Source organism: Leptodactylus fuscus, chromosome 1, assembly GCF_031893055.1.
Source record: "Leptodactylus fuscus isolate aLepFus1 chromosome 1, aLepFus1.hap2, whole genome shotgun sequence".
Lineage (NCBI taxonomy): Eukaryota > Metazoa > Chordata > Amphibia > Anura > Leptodactylidae > Leptodactylus > Leptodactylus fuscus.
In genome coordinates this window covers 310,895,884-310,918,677 of record NC_134265.1, presented here as the reverse complement: position 1 = coordinate 310,918,677, position 22,794 = coordinate 310,895,884, and the positions used below count along the sequence as shown (strand labels likewise).

The window sequence follows — 22,794 nt, the reverse complement described above, 5'->3', positions numbered from 1 at the left end:
GTAAATGGCGCAGCATTTCTAAAGCAATGTATTTAGGAAAACTCTTGAATTTACATAAGCTAAAGCTAGGAGTTTAGATAGGATCATTGACATGGGAATATCCCTTTAATGATAGATCTGGGTTGTCTATTTATTTTATACATCATATATCCTGATTTCTATTGTTTGTCCAATGACATACATTCTTAATGAAAATTACAGCATTATGAATGACATAAATATTTATTAAAGATGGATCCATGGAGTAATTACCTAAAGTTGTCAATCACAGATTCTTGGTTCTTTCACCACAGACAACCCCTTTAACTCTTTGGGACAAGTCCAACTCAAGTCCAGCTGACATTCACCTGCAGTGGCCGCTTAAGTGTATATGGGTTGAGTCCTGAGGAACCCAAAATGCTGCTTGGTAGAAGCTCTCATCTGTGGTTCATAGAGGGGGGACTCTCATGCTCAGGAGGCCCAATTCTTAGCCATATTTTTGAGTAGCTACAAAAAAGCATCTGAAGGATCTGTCGTGTTCTACGTTACAGACATCACATTGACTGGAATGGGTACTGTGTAATACTTTATTTCTCCTGTGGTGGCACTGCAGAATAAATGAACACTTACTGCACAGGTTACAGCAGGCTGCTGAGGGTCCACTTAGAAGAATCCTACACAGTACGCTGATCTCCGAACAAGTAGGGATTGTACAAGGTTGGGGACCCCTTTAAATTCCATACAATGAGACAGTTATGTTAGGTATATAAATGTATTTTGTCATGAGACTGACAGAACAAACAGGTACAAATAATCATGTGCACTTTTGGCAGTTGTATTGTAAAAATGTGCTAAAAAAAAAATTAAATATGTTATATGAAAGATAAATGTTGGAAAATCCCCTATCATTAATCCTATAAAATGGCTAAATCCACTGTGCCAGAAGTATGAAGAGCAGGGGTATCATTGTGTAAGTGTCCAGGATAGCGGGATGTGCTCCACTTCTTAACATTGACTCCACCCTGGACCAGGATCCATTGTTAGGCTTTGGCTCCATACCAAGGACATGGCACAATACGTTGTAAACGTCGACTGATCTTATTGGTGCCGATTTGAAGTTCTCTTTAAAGTCTGAAAAATATAAAATCATTAAACTTCAGACTGTAAAATCTCCAGGGACACTGACTGATTGTTAGTACACGGAGCCATGAGGGGAATGTAGTGTCATGGCCTACTGATGTTTCAGTTTTATGTCATGCTTCCTCAAGGCCTTATGGGAAGTACTTATGAGTCCAAATTATGAACCTCTCTGATGTGGTTGATCACTTGTTGTAGGCATGACGAAGAAAGAAGACAACAGACAAGGGGAGGAGGCAGATGAAGAAGAAGGACGCCCCCATTGCTGCTGAGACCTCATTAGCATACCGGTAAGTACCAGTATTTCTAAGGAACGGCGCAACGGAGACCACATCTAAAGGTAGGAGACAAATAGCCTTTCTTAAGGCTATTCCGACGTGGTAATTAGAAAAAAAGTTACTTTAATGGTAGAATCCCTTTAAGGTAGGTTCACACTACCATCTGTCATAGGATGAGAGCAACAAGCATTAATGACTGATGCGGATGGAGCCCCATCTGTCTGCATTCAGCCTCATGTGGAAAACATGACAGAAGATTTCTTTCATCGTGTTTTTGACAAAAGAAAAAGTTATGCATATAGGACCTTTTCTTCTGTGATAATAGGAAGCTTCCACAATTTTTTTTTTTTTACATTAGAGTCAATTGGAATAGAAGGCAGACGGTGGGGGCTCTATCTTTGTCCATCAATCTACTACCATTAAACTTCATCCTATGACGGATGAGAACAATGGACATTCATAGTGGTAGTGTGAACATACCCTTACCTTACAAACGTGTCTGATTGTTTTTCTAATATAAAAGAACCGGCAAGGGCAAAGTAACATACACTACATATCTGGACTTCCATGCAATGAAGTGCTGTAGTATTGTACTGATCTACTGTAGCTCCAACCGCGGTACAACACTCTGTATTGCAATGACTCCACCTAAGAGTGGTAACTACTAGAGATGAGCGAGTAGTGTTCGATCGAGTAGGTGTTCGATCGAATACTACGGTATTCGAAATACTCGTACTCGATCGAACACTACTAGCTGTTCGAAGTTTAATGTTCGATGCAGAACCAGAGTTGATGGGCAGAATGCTATACATTCTGCCAATCAACGCTGGTTCTTCTCTTACCTTTCCGAAGTCTTCTCCGCGCTGCGTCCCCGCGTCTTCTTCTGGGTGGAATTCACTCTGCCTAGGCATCCGGCCTAGGCAGAGCCGACTGCACATGCGCGAGCATGCACGCGCATACATGCGCACGCATACACGCGCATGCGCAGTCGGCTCTGCCTAGGCCGGATGCCTAGGCACAGTAAATTCCACCCGGGAGAGGACGCGGGGACCCTGCGCCAGGAGAAGACTTCAAGCAGAATCCAGCCCGACCGTCACTCGTGGACTTGGTAAGTATGATTTTATCGAATGTTGCCTACCCCTGAAACGAGCATTCCCCCCCCCCCCCATAGACTATAATGGGGTTCGATATCCATTCGAACAGTCGAACATTGAGCAGCTGTTCGAATCGGATTTCAAACCTCGGACATTTTAGTGTTCGCTCATCTCTAGTAACTACACCTTCTTTTATCTGGGTCACATATTCAGTTTGCTGCTTCAGTCTTATATCTCATTTACGTGACTAAGGTGGGGTAGCCTGATGGCATTACCTGCACCTAAATCCCTCACCAGTGCCAGACCCAGACTACTCCTTTGGTTCTCCTCAATCATGATAACCTGTTAACAACAGGCTGAAAAACAGGATTGCCTAGATCATGATGAATATTTACCTGGGCCAGATGCCAAAAAGAATGCTCTCATATCCATCACCTCATTGTCATATCCATGCCACCCATGCTGCCAGCCTTGATTCGGCTTGGTGGTGTCATTATTCCAAAATGGAAGCTTCTCCTTACTCTAAATAGAATAATAATAATAAAACATAAATTTTATTTATATAGCGCCAACATATTCTGCAGCGCTGTACAATTTGTAGGGTTCAAATACAGACAGAAAGATACATTACAAGAAAAGTCATTTCACACAATGGAACTGAGGGCCCTGCTCGCAAGAGCTTACAATCTATGAGGTAGAGGGGGTGACACAAGAGGTAGTAGGGGCGGCATTGCTTATACAGAGCTCAGACAATTTTGTAATAGAGGTGACTGTCATTACACAAATATAAAACTTTGAGCTGTCACCAGTCATGTCCTTTAACATGTGGATGGAGCTTGAACATATAGAGTTAGCCTGAAATGGCATCATATCATGTGGGGTAATGTGGGAGCTGGAACAGAGGAGGGTTAAATTTTGGGGATTCTAATGAAGACGGAAGGGTTTACATTAAGAATTGTGATAGGTCTGTCTGAAAAGATGTGTCTTTAGTTTGCGTTTGAAACTGTAGAAATTGGGAGTTAATCTGATTGTCCGGGGTAGAGCATTCCAGAGAAGTGGTGCAGCTCGGGAGAAGTCTTGTATACGAGCGCGGGAGGTTCTGATAATAGAGGATGTAAGTGTTAGGTCATTGAGTGAACAGAGAACACGGGTTGGGCAGTAGACAGAGATGAGGGAGGAATTGTAGGGAGGTGCGGCATTATGGAGAGCCTTGTGGATGAGAGTGATAACTTTATATTTTATTCTATAATGAATAGGCAGCCAATGTAGAGACTGGCACAGACCAGAGGCATCGCTGTAGCGTCTAGACTGATAGATGAGCCTGGCCGCTGCATTCAGAATAGATTGTAGAGGGGAGAGTTTAGTGAGGGGAAGACCGATTAGTAAGGAGTTACAGTAGTCAAGGCGAGAATGAATCAGAGAGACAATAAGTGTCTTTAATGTATCTCTGGTAAGGAAAGGGCGTATTCTGGAGATGTTTTTGAGGTGGAGGTGACATGAGTGTGCAAGTGATTCAATATGGGGGGTGAAGGAAAGGTCTGCGTCAAACATGACCCCGAGGCAGCGAGCTTGCTGCCTAGGAGTTATAGTAAGGCCTGAGACTGCAATGGATATATCAGGGACAGATCTATTAGATGGTGAAACAGCAGTAGTTCAGTCTTAGAGAGATTTAGTTTCAGATAGAGCGAGGACATGATATTAGAGACAGCAGAAAGACAGTCACTGGTGTTCTGTATGAGTGCAGGGGATATGTCACGGGAAGATGTGTATAATTGGGTGTCATCAGCATAAAGATGGTACCGGAAGCCAAATCTGGTGATGGTTTGTCCAATGGGGGCTGTGTAGAGAGAGAAGAGCAGGGGGCCTAAGACCGAGCCCTGAGGAACCCCAACAGCAAGGGAAAGAGGGGAGGAAACAGAGCCCGCAAATGATACACTGAAAGTGCGGTCTGAGAGATAAGAGGAGAACCAGGAGAGTGCAGTGTCATTGAGGCCGACTGAGCGGGGCATAGTGAGGAGGAGTTGATGGTCGACAGTGTCAAAAGCTGCAGAGAGGTCCAGAAGAATAAGAAGAGAGAAGTCACCATTAGATTTAGCCATTAGGATGAGATGTATAAGTAGAAAGTATGTATAGAATGAGATGTATAAGTAGGAAAGTAGCAAACATAAGACCAAAATGTAGAATCACACAATTCATACCTACCTGAGCTATGAACCAGCCCTTTTCAGCTACCAGAGTTAACGGAGCCACAAATTTTCCATTTTTGTAATAAAATCTATCTGGAATTTTGTCCTTTTCGTAGACAGTCATGTGCTGTACGTCCTTCAGCTGGTTGTACACCTATTAAATGCCACAAAACACTGTATCAGAAACCCTACACAAGTGGAAAATCTGACAAACTGCAAATATTAATTTTACTTTAGAGTTCTAGGTTAAAATGTTTTTTTTTTTTTTTTTAATAATTGAATAAAAAGACTTTGTGATTGACACATTTCCAACCGACCCTTAAGAAAAATGTTGGCCAGAGTCCTTAGAGTAGGACCACAGCCTCCGCAGCACTGTGTTGCCGGCCCTCTCCCTGCTGCTCTCCCAAGTCCTGCTTCCTGGTCTCGGGGACAGGCCAGGACCTCCGCAGGGATGGGTTATTTAGTGTTTCCTAGTGTTCCTGATAGTAAGCATTCCTCTCCTGTTTGATTGCCTGTGTTTCTGACCCCGTGCTTGACTTCTGACTCTGCCTTTTGCCTCCTGATTTGTGTACTGTACCTGTTCCTGTTTATGACCCCGGCTTGCTTCCTGAACACAGTTTTTGTACTGCTCCTGCTACTGACTGTGCCTGCCTGACTTTCCTACTGTACTGTGTTGCCCTCTTGTTGACAAATCCACACTATGCTTGACTCTCTTCTGCCACCTGCTGACCCCCCTCCTCAGCCTTCTGGATTCCTTGACCTGCACTGCCACCCAAGATATCTGCTGGTAAGAGATATCAGTGTCTGGTTTACTGTGATTTGTGGTGTGTTGTGTGTTTGGTGTTTCCTGACCCATACTGCTCTGCCCATCAGTGCCGCCAAGTCCATCCCCACCATTTGGGGCTCTGGTGCACACCACTGTGGGGTTGGAGTTGGTGCGGCCCAGGGGGTGTTGGACACACAGCTCCGTATTTACCATTCTGATCAGTGTTTCTAGTACTGGTTCTCACTATTAGTTCAGAACTGCATCTGCTATCCTAACACAGAGCAGCTATAAATCAAATTAGTCACTCTGCAGGACTGATACATCCAGGCATTACAGGAACAGCCCTTCATTTTCAGGCTGAGGTCCCATGTTGCGGAAAAGCAGCTTTTTTATGTAGATTTTGCTGCATTTTTGTAGCCAAACCTTGCAGTGGCTACAAAAGGAAAGGGAAATATATAGGAAGTTCTTATACTTCTACTTTCTGCGCAATCCACTCCTGGCTTTGGTTAAACACCCCCCCCCCCCCCCCCCAAAAAAAAAAAAAAAAAAAAAAAACAACAACAGCTTTTCCGCTACAAGGGGCCTCAGCCTTAATAGGACATATGTAATGCATCATTTCACCTCTTGTGGCACTGCATGCCAATGGAGCCATACAGGTTACAGTTAATAAATAGGGTTGCCAGCAGGAGAACATAATATCATCAGCTTATTGTTTGGGGAGGTTTCTAATTTAAAAAAAAAAAAAAAAATTCTGTTTTTTGGGGGGGCTAGTCAGCAGTGGAATGAGCAGAAGGGAGAAGTATAAGAACTTCCTATATATTTGCCATTCCCTCTGTAGCCATTCTTAGCTTTAGCTCATAAAATCGCAACAAAATCTGCAACAAAAAAAGCTGTGTTTCCGTAACGTGGGGCCTCAGGCTGGGTTTCCACTGCACTTTTTTTTATATGTAATTTTTAATTGCAGTAATGAGTAGCAGACATTACTATGCACGTCATCTGTATACTAATGGACATTACATTGTAAAACTCTGGTTTACTGACATAGAATCTGCTACTTATGGCTATTAAAACTGCATGCAGTACTTCAGTAGAGCAGCGCTGTGTAAACTCAGCTTTAATGACTTATCTTACACACAAACCGTCTTCTGCTGAGCTTGATACCATCTGGTTCTGATTTTAGATTTCAATAAAATAGTTCCTTGTTTATCATTCTATAATAGGACAAGGAACTAATTGGACACAATGCTTCTCTTAATCTTTCATCTTATTTCCATACAAATTACCCAACACCTTCGCCTCAAGGTATTTCCAGCATCCTGGACAACCAGGATATGACTGACGCGATACTGAATATGCCATAACATGTAATGGAAGTATAAAGCAGCAGCACGTACCATGGAGAGCTTCCCCTCTGCCGGCCACAGACTTACAACAGGACCCCTGTCTTTCATTTGTACAATATCACCAAAGCTAATATATTTCTCGAGTTCTATTACTTTCTCCATCCAGGATATATCCGTCATCCCATGGTCAGAGAAGAGAACAACATTTACTTTATTCTTTAGACCACTTTCCTAACAAAACAGGACAGAAAAAAAATATTATGATATTGAATACCATTTAGTTTTAACCCAAATAAAAAAACTCTGTTCTGATAAATTTCTGTATAAATATTTCAAATTTTGTCAATGCTCTGTTGTTCTGGTAAGGAGCAGTGACCATCAAAATATACTTCTTGTCCTATTTTTGGCCTTTTTCACGGATCCCTCCATACACTGAAATGTATGGGGGATCCATGAAAACGGTGCCCCTCGGGTGCAAGATGGCTGTGAAAAATGGATGTTGTATGCATGGAGCCTTACAGATGTGGTCCTGCAAGCACCATGATCGGAGAGGTGGCTGCAAATGTGGCGAACCAACAGGGGACCCACATCTATAAGAAATGTATGGATTATCCTGTGGATCTGCTATAGAGGCAGCCAGCAGGTTATGCTCTGAATATAGCATAAATGTCTGAGATGGGAATTTTTTTCATATAACTTTATGGCTTTGCAAAGGATTTGGATCTGTGCAGAATTTTGGACCTAAAAAAACATTCTAAACTAAGTATTTCTTTCTAGTAAAGAGGTGCAGCATTGTATAATATGTGCAAATTGTTTATTAGGCTGGTAAATATTGTCCTCAATAGAGGCCGTGTGAACATGAAATGTATTCTGGTCACACACTAGGAGTCCTGGTACTTGTGGAATGTGCTTTGAATGCATTTTAGTCTTGAAATATTTAACAGGGATTGAATATAGAAGAACATGTTACAAGTTAGTTTCTAGCAAGTCAGAATAAGGCTGCATTCACACGGAGTAAACGCTGGCGTTTTTTGTGTGTTTTTTGCACATAGCGCCTCGTTTACGCCGCGTAGCGTCGCGTTAACGCCGCATATACGCCGCGTTAACGCCGCGCTATTTAGCGGTGGCGTTGCCCGGCGTTAACGCGGCGTATACGCGGCGTTAACGCGACGCTACGCGGCGTAAACGCGGCGCTATGTGCAAAAAACACACAAAAAACGCCAGCGTTTACTCCGTGTGAATGCAGCCTAACATGACAAAAGATGGCTTGTAATTGGTTCTTTGGGACTTTAGAAAAACTGATATCAATATTAATCCCTTATCAAACTACCTGGACTGAAAACAACATTTAGCAAAAGGTTATATCTTGCAATAGTTAGCAGAGGGAGATTGAAGGTTGTTTTTGAGTTAACACAGCCTAGTCACTGCTGAAATTAAATTTTTTGTGTATATATTTATATTTTAGTTCTTCCCCATTTTATAGATCGGGATATTCAACTGGGGACTGTGGTCCGAAAATCGACTGTGGACACTAGCTATCTGGATCCCTGTTGCCTGGCTCTTACAGTGGTGAAGAGGATCACTCATCTCCCGACCACCGTCCCCTAAGCCCTGATACATTACAATTAGAGATGAGCAAATTTTCCAAAAATTAGATTTTGTAGCTTCGCTAAATTTTCTGATACAATTCAATCTGAATTAATTTGCTGCAAATCACATTAAAAAATGGCTATTTACTGGCTCCAGAGAGCCTGAATAGTGGTGTAGGACACTGCCTTGCAGTGGTTTTTAGTGATGTCCCACCAGGGGACCTGAATCAGCGATGCACTGATCACTGGTTCAGCACTATAGACTGCAATACACGTGTAATGCAGTCTCACATTTGGCAGGATCAACCAGGTACCAGGGGCAACTAGCAGCTTGGAGACACTGGGCAGACCATGGACTGCAGAAGATGCATATTGGTACCTCCCTATCTTGCCATGGAGGGTGGTTAGGCAGACATGTAGCATGGCGGAACCCATTGGATACTTCGGTCATGTTTGACCGTGGCATCCAAGGGGTTCAAACCTGCAATCGGAGCTTTGCTCTGACCGGGCGTTATGGAGCTGGGAGTTAGCTGTCAGTTACAGCTACCACCCACTCTCAATGCCGTACTTGGTCATGAAGGCGTTAAAGGGCTATGACACCAGAGGTCTGGCTGGCTGATTGTCTGCACACATGGTATTGTGGGTTATCCCATGTTCCCAGAGTTCCTTGCTCCATGTCCTAACGCACAGGAGCCATTTTTAGAAAAAATTTGATTTGTTACCACAAAGCGTGAGGAAATCAGGATTCGATGTGAATCAAATATTTTCTGAAATTCAGATTGAATTCCACTTCATCAGCTTCCATTCGCTCATCTCTAATTACAATCATAATTGTAAAATCTGCAATTGTTCCTGCCGTCTGCGCATAAGTTACACCCTTGTTGCTCCAAAGATCTAATTTGGATATTGACAAAAACAGTGATCTCATGAACAGAGGCCCTGATTGACAAGGGGAAAACGGTTTAATTCAGGTGACTCTTATCTACCTGTGGGGCTCAGTTGATATACTGGGGGTGACAGATTCCCTTTATGGCCCCATTACTTACAGGTTTTGCAATAGGGCCTTGAAAGAGCAAGTTACTGTATATCTTATTAATAGGAATCAGTCACATGGTCAAATGAATTTTCGGAGCTTCCAGGTCTGCTGTTGGTAATACATTGCACGTTCTCGGTGGCTTGAGTGAAATTTCAGATAAAAATGGAAATAAATAATTACTGTAAGTTGTTTGTCCAGGTCTTGTAACATTTGATCTACTACTCTCGTTGCATTTTTTCTTGGCTCAGACCAGGGTCCAAAGTGATGACCTTCTACATCAACGCGCTCGTAATATACGGCGGCCATTTCAGCATTGCCATTTCTACAAAATAATGATCACAATATCTTATAATATGATTATTTTAATAATAATATAATCAATAAATAATATATTTACAATAAAAATAAATGATAGAAAAACTTCCTTCTACTCAATATTTAAAGGGATCCCATCATTAAAAAGCTATTTTTTTGTGACTAACACGTAGGAATAGACTTAAGAAAGGCTAACCTGACGGCCTCACTTAACCATACTGTTGAGGCGTTCCAAGCTATATGGTCTTCTTGGGACACATACTGTATTTTGAATGGTCTCTGATTCCTTCCCCTCCCCTTCCCCCTCCTTTCCACTCTCACGTTTTTGTTATGTGTGTGCATTTTCAATTTACTTGACGATATGTGCATTGTTGTATGTTCATATTTTTTATGTTTTCAATTCTTGTGTTGTATTATATTTTACAAAAATCCTTTCAATAAAAATTACAGTTAAAAAAACCCCCAAAACAACAAAATAAAAGAAAGGCTACCTTTAGATGTCTTCTCCGCGCCACCGTTCAGTATACATCCCGGTTTTCGTCGGTATGCAAATGAGTTCTCTCGCAGCACTGGGGGCGTCCCCAATGCTGCGAGAGAACTCTCCAGCGCCGCCTCCATCTTCTTCAGGAATGGCCTCTTCAGGCATCTTCTTCTGGCGCTGGGGGTCAAAACTTCTAGGCCTCAGGCAGAGCCGACTGCGCATGCCCACAGGCCACAAGAAAATGTCCGCTTACAATACTGTGTAGATGCTGGAAGAAGACGCAGGGAGAGTCCGCTCCTGAAGAAGATAGACGCGGCGCTAGAGAGTTCTCTTGCAGCATTGGGGACGCCCCCAGTGTTGTTTGAGCGCTGGGGACCACCCCCAGTGGTGCGAGAGAACTCATTTGCATATTGCCGAAAACCGGGATTTATACCGAACGGCGGTGTGGAGAAGACATTTAAAGGTAGGAGAAGAATAGCCTTTCTTAAGCCTATTCCTACGTGTTAGTCGCAAAAAATTGCTTTTTAATGATAGGATCCCTTTAATGTGAAAATAGATACTCTAGGACTGGTGTAACATAATAAATTGTATGATACAGTTTGTTCACTACAAAAGCATTATGTCACTTTATGTCCCTTTTCACATTGCTCAGACCCAGTTTGAGTCAGTAGATAATAGAATATTACGTTGACAAAAAAAAAAAAAAAACTGCCTTAAAATTGCACATTGTACATACAAATCTCAACGTAGTGCTACAACAATCTACTTTCTTTAACATTTAGGTTTTATTACATTTTGAACTATGACTCTATTAAAAAAACTGTACAGAAAACGGGAAATATATTGTACAGTACCTCAAAATTTGTACAGCCTCATTGACTGCCCTTGTAAAATTAGCATCTGTCGGGGAATTGTAATAGTCGCGGCAATAATTGGGTCGAACGCCGAGAATTTCAACTTCACAGCCTGTAAAAGGGTTAATTGACAGTCAAGCTGCTCTCTTATATAAAAAGGACAGATTCATGATGTAACTAGAATATGGCACTTGAATGGTGAGATATAATATATGATGTCTGGCATTATCCTTCTATGTCACATTTTATGATGTCTGTCTTGCAAAGTGACAATTATTTTCCATGTTTAGTCCACCTCAGGCTGTATATAATCACTGCGACCGTCTATGCGTGTATAACAGTTGTCTACTAGTAGGAAAGAGTCTGCTAATTGCCATCTGTCTCATTGGGCCAGCCTGCCTGTACCTCTGCTGCCCCCTTCCCCAGTGAGCCTCTCTATGTGATGACAGTATTCCTAGGGCGAATTTGACCACGACTTCCATTACAGACCAAAGATCTCTGACTCTACTTATGATTCCTTCACCAATATTAATGAAAGTCCTGAGACTGCGACTTCAAGTGGAACATAACTTGCCTTTTTTGTGACTTGAAGACATGGGCTTCCTTGGGGTCGCACTATAACCAACATTCACTAACAAGAGTGAAGGAATCGCAAGGTGAACTGACCATCTTTGGTTCCATGATGCGAGTTGTGGCCAATATCGCCATGTAGCCCCAGCCTATGACTTGTTCTTAACCTCTTACATCTTACAGAAATATTTCAGTTTTCTAAAGTCTGTGTATCGACTAAGACAACTAATCTCAAGAAAGGTCTGTCAGTCTCTCGCGCATACCCCTGCATTAATCTCATTGGGAGAGCCCCAGATGGCCAATTGCAGTGTTTGGTAGTCTCCAGGGCTTCCAATAGAGATGAATAGAGCAACAACGCTCAATACATATATAGAAGACAGGACTGTTCTTGTAATAGTTGGGGGTCCCAGTGTTTGGGCAGCCATGATCTGCAAGTTCTTGCCTGTAATATTTGAGAAACCTGGTTCAATCCAGCAGGGAATTTATGGGATTCTGAAATATGTAACCTCCGATTTTATATTTGCTATATCTGTACACTGAAGCTTACTTGGTACCAAAAGTGATCTAAACATAGAACATTATCTATGTAAGAAAACACAATGGGATCCCTTGAGAGATATGGCAGAGAGGATATGAGAAAGATACTGTGGTAGGGTTACAGATCTGAATTTTTTCATCAGCATTTTGAACCCTGTGTAAGAAATGGACGCCTTATTTTTTACAAGCTTGGCAGAAGAATTTGCTTTCCTTTTCTTTTTGTCTAGACAGAAAACTACAGGAGTCTTTATAGGATCGCCTTGACCCACAGTAAGATTGTATCACTCAAACATCACCTCAAATTTCAGGACTTTTAGAAAAACAAGAACACAGCAAAGTAGAAATTTGGTCAGTGCCGCAGTCATTTCCATAGTGTAAGGAACACCACATTCTCAATCCTTATGTTCTTCAAACAATAAACAATATCACCAAACCATTTACACAACCTTATATACAGTCCTATGAAAAAGTTTGGGCACCCCTATTAATCTTAATCATTTTTAGTTCTAAATATTTTGGTATTTGCAACAGCCATTTCAGTTTGATATATCTAATAACTGATGGACACAGTAATATTTCAAGATTGAAATGAGGTTTATTGTACTAACAGAAAATGTGCAATATGCATTAAACCAAAATTTGACCAATGCAAAAGTATGGGCACCTCAACAGAAAAGTGACATTAATATTTAGTAGATCCTCTTTTTGCAAAGATAACAGCCTCTAGTCGCTTCCTGTAGCTTGTAATCAGTTCCTGGATCCTGGATAAAGGTATTTTGGACAAACAATTCGCGTTCAGTTCAGTTAGATGGTCGCCGAGCATGGACAGCCCGCTTCAAATCATCCCACAGATGTTCAATGATATTCAGGTCTGGGGACTGGGATGGCCATTCCAGAACATTGTAATTGTTCCTCTGCATGAATGCCTGAGGATTTGGAGCGGTGTTTTGGATCATTGTCTTGCTGAAATATCCATCCCCGGCGTAACTTCAACTTCGTCACTGATTCTTGAACATTATTCTCAAGAATCTGCTGATACTGAGTGGAATCCATGCGACCCTCAACTTTAACAAGATTCCCGATGCCGGCATTGGCCACACAGCCCCAAAGTATGATGGAACCTCCACCAAATTTTACAGTGGGTAGCATGTGTTTTTCTTGGAATGCTGTTTCTTTTTGGACGCCATGCATAACGCCTTTTTTTATAACCAAACAACTCAATCTTTGTTTCCAAAATGAAGCTGCCTTGTCCAAATGTGCTTTTGCATACCTCAGGCAACTCTATTTGTGGCGTACGTGCAGAAACGGCTTCTTTCTCATCACTCTCCCATACAGCTTCTATTTGTGCAAAGTGCGCTGTATAGTTGACCGATGCACAGTGACACCATCTGCAGCAAGATGATGCTGCAGCTCTTTGGAGGTGGTCTGTGGATTGTCCTTGACTGTTCTCACCATTCTTCTTCTCTGCCTTCCTGATATTTTTCTTGGCCTGCCACTTCTGGGCTTAACAAGAACTGTCCCTGTGGTCTTCCATTTCCTTACTATGTTCCTCACAGTGGAAACTGACAGGTTAAATCTCTGAGACAGCTTTTTGTATCCTTCCCCTGAACAACTATGTTGAACAATCTTTGTTTTCAGATCATTTGAGAGCGGGCTGTCCATGCTCGGCGACCATCAAACTTAACTGAACTTGAATTGTTTTGTAAAGAGGAATGGTCCAAAATCCCTTCATCCAGGATCCAGGAACTGATTAAAAGCTACAGGAAGCGACTAGAGGCTGTTATCTTTGCAAAAGGAGGATGTACTAAATATTAATGTCACTTTTCTGTTGAGGTGCCCATATTTTTGCACCGGTCAAATTTTGGTTTAATACATATTGCGCATTTTCTGTTAGTACAATAAACCTCATTTCAATCCTGAAATATTACTGTGTCCATCAGTTATTAGATATATCAAACTGAAATGGCTGTTGCAAACACCAAAATATTTAGAACTAAAAATGATTGATTAATAGGGGTGCCCAAACTTTTTCATAGGACTGTATTACTTCAAGAGACTGAGTCCCATAGAAAACCTTTGACTCCCCCCAAGTGGTATTACACTCCCATTACAGTACAACGCCCCTTTCACTGACACCCAATGCAGTATATTGTTCACCATGAAGTATAATGCCCGCTTTATTGGCCCACACACAGTTATTGACCCCAACACTGGCCCCTGACACAGTGCACCATTATTCACCCCTTTACAGTAAGAGCCCCTTTTACAGGTCCCCATACAATAAGTGACCCCTTTACTGGCCCCACAAAATGACTTTTGGCTGCTGCCTACTGGAAGATTTCAGTGGGTAATAGCCGGTATTCACTTACCCATTCCATCCCCTGTCCAGGGCTTCCTCCACTTTGGCTCCAGCTAGGCATATTACATTCTGGCATCCACGTTCAATGTCAGGACATAATGTGCAGCTCCCCTTAGAGGCTGGAGGCAAAGTGAAGGAGACCTGGGAAAGAATAGTGATGGGTAAGTGAATATTGACCATTACCTGCTGGAGTAATCCAATAGGTAACATCCATCGATTAAATAAATTAAAGATATTTATATAAAATAAATAAAAGCAGTGGGTGGGCCTATGGCGGTAGATCCACCACTATACATTATATAATGTTCCATACAACATAATTCATTGCAAAGCAGAATATCACCAAGATAAATATTTCTCAAAGAAGCAGTTACCTGGCCAATAGTACATAAAAACGTTCCTTTTTTCTTTCACCATTGTCACCCAGATTGGTTCTGATCCATCCCACCACATTGGCAAAAAACTGTCATTATTAGCGCCAATATCAAATGATTTGTTGGTCTTCGGATCCCACATATAGTTTCCAGTCATCTGATGAACTTCAGTATGCCGCCCTGCAGGAACACAACAGTTATTGCAGTTATTTATCCAGACACAGAATAGAATCATTTCTTCTTATAATCATTGTACAATACACAACAGCTACAGTTTTAGAACATAGCAGAATAAAGTGCAAGATGAAAGTAAAGACCTCGAATTAAACGCCCAATAGTCAGCAAGTTTAACATTTAGTATATTGGTTATATTTCTACAGTCTTCATTTCTTACTATAATAGATGTCATGGAATGGTAAGTGAGCTTATACAGTTTGGTCAAAATGAATGCTAAGAATCTCATGGTCATGTTTAATATTAATATTTTTGGCTACATCAATCACAAGCTGTCCGTGTATTACAAGCACCTGCCCCTGCAGGGGAGCGGTCTAGCTGGCTACAGATTTGCCCATGAAAATCACTGGTGTGTGGCTCTGAACTATAAGGGTGCATTGACACGGAGGAATTTGGTGTGGAATTTCAGCGCTGAAAAAAAAGCCTCCCATTGACTTCAAAGGGTTCCAATTTCAGAAAAAGGAACCCATTGAAGTCAATGGGAGTATTCTTTTTCAGTGCTGAAATTCCGCATCAAATTCCTCACCATTTTCCTCCGTTTGAATGCACCCAAAGGTGTTGTCACTGATAAAACAACCCTTTAACTTTATGTGGGAGATTTACTAAGCAAAATGCACTAGAATTCTGACAGAATGTGCACCAAAAATTGTCTAACATGAACCAAATTTCTCAACTGTTTCAGGCACTTTTATGGAATAGGAGAGTTTCACAGGAAGTGGGCAGGGCATTAGTTGTCACGCCCTGTGCAAAAAATGCATTTGCACAATGTTGTCTTTGATGCGTGCAGGACTTGAGGCGTGAATAGACCCATATAGTCCGTGGGTAACTGCTGTTTTGGCGGATGGATTCTCCATAGTTCGGGAACTACATGTTCAAATGTATAGTAAACATTTGAAAGACTTGTGACTTTTTTGGGATCAGTCCCTTTTTTTCAAATGCAGCACGCTCTAAGATATTGCACGGTTTTTGCCATTTTCCTATAAGCTATAGACTTGAAAAACACCAGATTAATAAGAATGTTTATTATCACCGCCCTTTGGTGCACTTGGGTGAAGACAGTGAAGAAGATTTGTGATATACAGTCTCACACTGTCAGGAGATATCAAAATGTTGTTTTTGTACCGTGTTAGCCAGTGGGTAGGAAATATAAAAAAACCAAAAAACTTGAGAGTCTTCAATATATGATACCTTTTTAAATGGCTAACTCATAATGAAGACAAATTACAACGTTTCTAAGCTCCCGGCTTCTTCTTCAGATATAACTGTCAGGAGATAATTAACTCTTTCAAGGCAAAAAGAAAAAAAAAAAGAAAATAGCAACAAATAGTCATAGTGGGAGACTGTGGCACAAAGGTGGCAATGAGTACTATGGGAGTGGCTGATGACATGGGAGTGATGGGAAGCTTGTGTCTTACTCATGGCCATGAGTAAGAGACAAGTTGTCTCAAAACACGCAGGCTGTTTCTTTTTGATCACTGAGCCCATGGATTGAATTGAATTTTTTTTTTTTTTTTTACTGAATGATTAAAAGCTATATTTTCTAATAATTTTTGGTTTTGGTGCTGAAGTATTTTTAATCATCTAGCAAAGATGGTACAACATACCTAGAAGTACAGGCATCAGGTTACGGCATATTGTAAGCTAGAGTCAGAATTTTAGATATAAAACAATTATGTTTCATGTAGAGAAGAATGTGAAATATTAACAACCAAACCCACGAATAACTAGGATTGCAAGAAGAGAGCAATGGAAAGATAAAATGGATGGGAAGTGGAACCCCAAGAGAAGACACCTCAGGCTGAATTTACACCTGTGCCTGGTTTCTGTTCAGGGATTCTGTCCCCTATTCTGCTAACAGGACTTCTCTCGCTGCATTTTTTGAACGGAAACTGGTGCAGAAACCTGGCAGACTCCATGATACTCTATGGGGTCTGTTGGTAACCACTTTTTAAGAGGACTGGATTTCCATTTTTTTGGGCCCCAAACTGAATTGAAGAACGGACACCTGTGCGCATGTGTGAACCTAGCATAAAAAATGGTTAAATAGGAAGAATGCAGACTATGTAGCGTCAGACATGGTTGATATTTAAGGCCTAATTTCACAGACATATCCAGAAACATAGCAAACTTGCCTCTTCCAATACTTATAAATTAAGGGGTACACGGTAGATTTGTTACAGAAATTTCTGCAACTGAAAGTCAGTTTCATTCATCTCATTTGGTTTGTTTTGGCAGCAGACACATGGATTTCTGCCAGCCCCATTCAGATTAGCACTTTTTGTTTGGTGGAATGCAAAGAATGGAAAGTTTGGTAGTAAGGGGTCCATTAAAGGGTGAACATAGAGACGGGTGGTGAGACAAGAGTACACAATGAATTCCAGAGATTTAGTTCAGATGTGCAGAAGTCAAGCAGCTCAACTAGTGTGGTCAATATTATTATGCTCTATTACATAAAGGGCACAAGTTCATCCAAAAACAGTAGACTCATCATTTCACTGATGTTATAACATTCTTATGTAGCATCTAGGACAGAGTGGGAGAAAATAAAAGTGCTGTGTGATCCTCCAGATTATTGTACGCTCTTTACTATAGATATGCTGGGAAAAGGAATGGATAGACCAAGAAAAGGTTAAAGAACTACTTCTAAAATGAATCCTGCTATCAGATATCTCAGCGGACTCCAACCTGTGGCCTTATAACTGTTGCAAAACTACAACTCTCAGCATAATCTGACAACCAAAGACAGTCAGTGCAACAGCTGGAGATTACAAAGTTATAGACCACTGTATTTATCTAAAGCCCCTTAAAGATGACCATAGGCAAGATCAGTGTGCTATCCATGTTTTTCTCAGATAGCACACTGACCCATTCATTTCTATGGGCCCATGCACACAATCATGATTTCCACGGATCAGTCTGCAAGCTGTGAGTCTGTGCCGCAAAATATTGAGCAGGCCCTATTCTGTCCAGTGTTTGCGGCACGGACTCACCTATAGAAGCATATGGGAGACTAAAACCCACGGACGGCACACGCATGTACTCCATGTGTCATCAGTGTGCCATCCATATTTACAGACAAGCTAAAGACATAGGATCACACACTGATGACACACTGTCTGTTTTTGCAAGCAGCGAGTAATTCTGTGCCGGTAGGTAGGGTTTCAGCCACATGCCACAAGGACACAGTGGCCACTTTGTCACGCTAAGGCTTTATTCACACCACCATATGCTCTGTCAGTGTGCTAGCAGTGTTTTCATAGCTAGCATATTGACCCATTGGCCTCTATGGCCTCATACACATGCTTGTGTATTATTTGAGGTCCTTGGCAGCCTGGGGCAAAACTCAGGACAGGTCTTATACAGTAGATAAAGTGAATAGGTCTGTGAAAGCATTGGATGCACACAAATGTCATCCATCTGCTGTCCATGCTGTTTTACCACAGATCGGCACAGGTACATATAACCTCAGACTCAGTTTATCAATACTGGCCATCCATGATCATATCCGAGCAATGTAGTTGAGGCTTAGATATTTCCCTGTTCAGCATAATCTGAATTAATGTGGTTAATTGATCAACGAACAATAATCATATCACAAGTGCAGAATATAAAGTCCGCTGTCTGATAAATTGTGAACCCAATAAACCAGAAGCAGATCATTGAGTTACCTGAGGTAAAGGGATTGCTAGTACATACAGTCTGCTTGTTACCAGTCACACTCCCTGTGTTAGGGTGCCTTCACACGGAGTAACGCTCCGCGCTTTTTGGCCATTTTACACGCAAAATTACGCGCTCAAAAAGATGCGCATAAGCCATTGAACTCAATAGCTTACTACATTTTACATGTGTAAAATGGACAAAATGCACGGAGCGTAACTCCATGTGAAGGCACCCTTAAAGGGGTTGTCCTACAATACCTTATCACCTATCTACAATACAGGACAGGAAGTAAGTGTCTGGTTGCTGCAACCCCCACTGATCATGAGAACAGGGTTCCTTGTCCTTGCCAGGGGCGTAACTACCGGGGTAGCAGCAGTAGCAGCTGCCACAAGGCCCGCGACAGCTGCAACCTCTGTTTTGTTTTTTGTTTTTTTTTAAATAGGTCATTACCAGCTGGAGTAACTCCAGCCAGTAACGGGCCCTATTTACTTACCTCTCCTGGCTCCAAGCAGGCTTCAGGTCTACTTGTGTGACGTCCCTAACATCACATGACCGGGACTTGCGTCCTTTCGCGTTGCAACGCAGGCCCCGGGTCATGTGATGTCCTGTACATCATTGAAGATGGCCGATATCAGCAGGGAGTGTAGCGGAGCCAGGGAGAGGTAAGTAACAGTGTTTGTTATGTTTGTATCACACCCCGGGTCTCCGATTATTATACTCTAGGGTCTGAAAAAACCCAGAGTTTAATAATTGTTCATGGGTGTCCACAATGGGGCATAATACTATGTTTGCAGGGGCCACTATGGGACATCATACTGTGTGTGCAGGGGCCACTATGAGACTTCATACTCTGTGTGCTGGGGCCACTTTGGGGCACCATACTGTGTGTGCAGGGGCCACTATGGGGCATAATAGTACATGCAGGAGTAGGGGGTGATCAATCAGGGTCTTCAGCATTGGTCGGGGGGGGGGGGCCCATGGCAAAATTTCACTATGGCACCCTTGTGGAGACAACTGAGTACAGTGCCCAGATACCTTCATCAGTCTTTTGATCTTTATTCACACAAGATGTGAATTTCTCTGCTGTGAAAAAAAAGAACAAATTAGTCTAATTTTAATGAATTTATTGACCTGACCCACTGATCTGTTTTACCGTCCCTCAGTTGAAAATCCATTTTGAAATCATATAAACAGACTAAGATAGAACATGTCCAGTTTATGATGGACCTGTAAGGATGGCAGAATATGCTGCGGTTGTGTGAATATAGCACAGGGATTAGCAACCTTTGGCACTATAGCTGCTGTGCAGTGGCGTAACTAGGAATGGTGGGGCCCCGTGGCGAACTTTTGACATGGAGCCCCCCTCCCCGACCAACGCCAACGTCGAAGACCTCGACCGGCCCCTCCTCCGCACTCTATTATGCGCCATAGTGGCCCCTGCACACAGTATTATGTCCCTTAGTGGCTCCTGCACACAGTATTATCCCCCATAGTGGCCCCTGCACACACTATTATGTCCCTTACTGGCCCCTGCACACGGTAGTTTGTCCCTTACTGGCCCCTGCACACAGTAGTTTGTCCCTTACTGGCCCCTGCACACAGTAGTTTGTCCCTTACTGGCCCCTGCACACAGTAGTTTGTCCCTTACTGGCCCCTGCACACAGTAGTTTGTCCCTTACTGGCCCCTGCACACAGTAGTTTGTCCCTTACTGGCCCCTGCACACAGTATTTTGTCCCTTACTGGCCCCTGCACACAGTATCATCCCCAACAGTGTCCCCTGCACACAGTATTATACCCCATAGTGGCCCCTGCACACAGTATTATGACCCATAGTGGCCCCTGCACACAGTATTATGCCCATAGTGGCCCCTGCACACAGTATTATGACCCATAGTTGCCCCTGCACACATTATTATGCTCCATAGTGGCCCCTGCACACAGTATTATCCCCCATAGTGTCCCCTGCACACAGTATTATGTCCCTTAGTGACCCCTGCACACAGCATTATACCCCATAGTGGCCCCTTCACACAGTATTATCCCCCATAGTGTCCCCTGCACACACTATTATCCCCCATAGTGGCTCCTGCACACAGTATTATGTCCCATTGTGGACACCCATAAACAATTATTATACTCTGGGGTCTTTTCAGACCCCAGAGTATAATAATCGGAGGCCTGGGGGAATAAAAACATAAAAAATTACTGTTTCTTACCTGTCCCCGGCTCCTACGCTGTCTTCTCCGCTGTCTTCTGAAATTACGTCAGACGTCACATGACCCGGAGGCCGGGTTCATGTGACGTCAGAGACGTTAGAAAGGACGTCAGGAAGGAGGCCTGGCAGGATCGTGGAGAGGTAAGTAACAGTGTTTTTTATGTTTATTACCTCTCCCGGTCCGCCGATCATTATACTTGGGGGTCTGCAACCCCCCCCCCCCGAGTATAATGATAGTATACGTGGGGCCTGCGGTGTCACTTACCGATCCCGGCCCAGCCAGGATCGACAAGTGAATAGGGCCCGTAATGGCCTATTAAAAAAAACAAAACGCAGCTATAGCGGCTGTCACCGGGCCCCCTAATGGCCCGGGCCCTGTGGCAGCCGCCTCCGCTGCCTCTACGGTAGTTACACCCCTGCTGCTGTGGAACTACAACTCCCACCAGGCTCCATTCACTTCCATGGGAGTTCCAAGCACAGCAGAGTGAGTATGCATGCTGGGAGTTGTAGTTTGACAACAGCTGGAGTGCTGAACATTGCCTATCTTTGGCTTAACACTTCTGTCCTGACATGTTACTCCACTTTCTACTCCAAATGGATGAGACCATTAGGAATGGAGTTGGAGTTGAATCTATTAAATCTGATCTACACCAACCTGCAGGTTAACCAACCAACTTAAAAACGTGGGGTAAGAATCCTAAAACGTTTAAAGTTGAAATATAACAGAAAAGTTGCAAAACCATAACACTGAATTCTATTGCGTAGGATTTGAGTTCATATAGGTTCTTTTTTTATGGCAAGAATTGTTCTGCAGCTTGCACTAAACTGTTAATAAATCCATGCTAGTGTGAACAGAATCTTAATCCCAATATATGTTATAGTCTATTAAGTGTAATGTTAATTGAAGAATATGATTCCTGATGAAGTAAGGAGCATATATATACTACGGTACTAGAAGAAGCACTTACCTGTCATAAGAGTGTAGTAGTTGGGGTAGGAGAGACTGGGGAAGTCTGGGGTCATATAATCCACCACGACTCCACTCTGCACAAATTTCTTAAAGCCAGGAAGGACTTCAAGTTCTTTCTCACTAATATAATCCCATCGTAAGCCATCTATAAGAAAGACTAAAAGCTTGTTGCTTGCTAAGGAAGGGATGACCAGGTTGAGGGTGAGGAGCAGGACGCAGAAGGTTCTGTATGGTGCCATGGTTTTAGCTGGATGTTTCCGCACTGTCAGTGCTGCCAGTCACTGAATGAGAGATGAGAGTTACTGGCTGCTCTACATAGAGGGATGGGCTTGACTTTGGCTCAGTATCAGCCCTGCAGATTGCCTTCTCCTACAATGTGTAACCCTTTGTGATACAGGTGACAACTTTGCAGAAGTTACACCAAACTGGCAATAAATTCCCATTTTCCAGCCGTGTATGAAGACTGAAACATAACTTTTATTAACTACCTAATACATATACCTAAAGACAATATGTGGCATGGTGATAACTGGTGACTGCTTGTCAGCTGGAAAGTAATGAATCTGCTATCACCATGTGGGTGTGCGTCTAATAATAGTACATGGGGGTTCAGGCTGAAGGACGCTCTGCGGGCGCCGCAACACGGACAACGCTGTCTCAGTATATAACAATTTTGCATATATCTGTATCTCTCCTTCTCTTATATAAATACTACATTGTGTGATATAGAACAACATTATAAGAGGGAATATTCCCTATTTGTACAAGAGAGTGATAGCAGATTATCACAGTGCCACATATTAGTGTTACTTGCCC

The 22,794-nt window shown here is 42.5% G+C and overlaps 1 protein-coding gene across 1 annotated transcript; it reads right to left on the bottom strand.

The window, feature by feature from the left end:
- Nucleotides 1–275: 275 nt before the first annotated feature.
- ENPP6 (ectonucleotide pyrophosphatase/phosphodiesterase 6) lies at nt 276–22,249 on the bottom strand. Its single transcript, XM_075266038.1, has 8 exons — nt 21,977–22,249; nt 14,899–15,078; nt 11,059–11,170; nt 9,589–9,730; nt 6,835–7,014; nt 4,691–4,828; nt 2,884–3,010; nt 276–1,110 (listed from the first exon to the last, which is right to left on the bottom strand). Exons 1-8 carry the CDS (start codon nt 22,215–22,217, stop codon nt 905–907), a joined length of 1,326 nt encoding a protein of 441 aa, XP_075122139.1. The 5' UTR covers nt 22,218–22,249; the 3' UTR covers nt 276–904.
- Nucleotides 22,250–22,794: the final 545 nt, after the last annotated feature.

Bases quoted from the DNA above. Each gene is read 5' to 3' on its own strand.
- ENPP6 (XM_075266038.1), bottom strand. From the start codon at position 22,217: ATGGCACCATACAGAACCTTCTGCGTCCTGCTCCTCACCCTCAACCTG. The intron at 9,731-11,058 runs GTACTGTACAAT...ATTATTTTGTAG, and splicing joins GAGGCTGTACAAATTTTGAG to AAATGGCAATGCTGAAATGG. The intron at 1,111-2,883 runs GTAAATATTCAT...TATATTTTTCAG, and splicing joins CTTTTTGGCATCTGGCCCAG to ACTTTAAAGAGAACTTCAAA.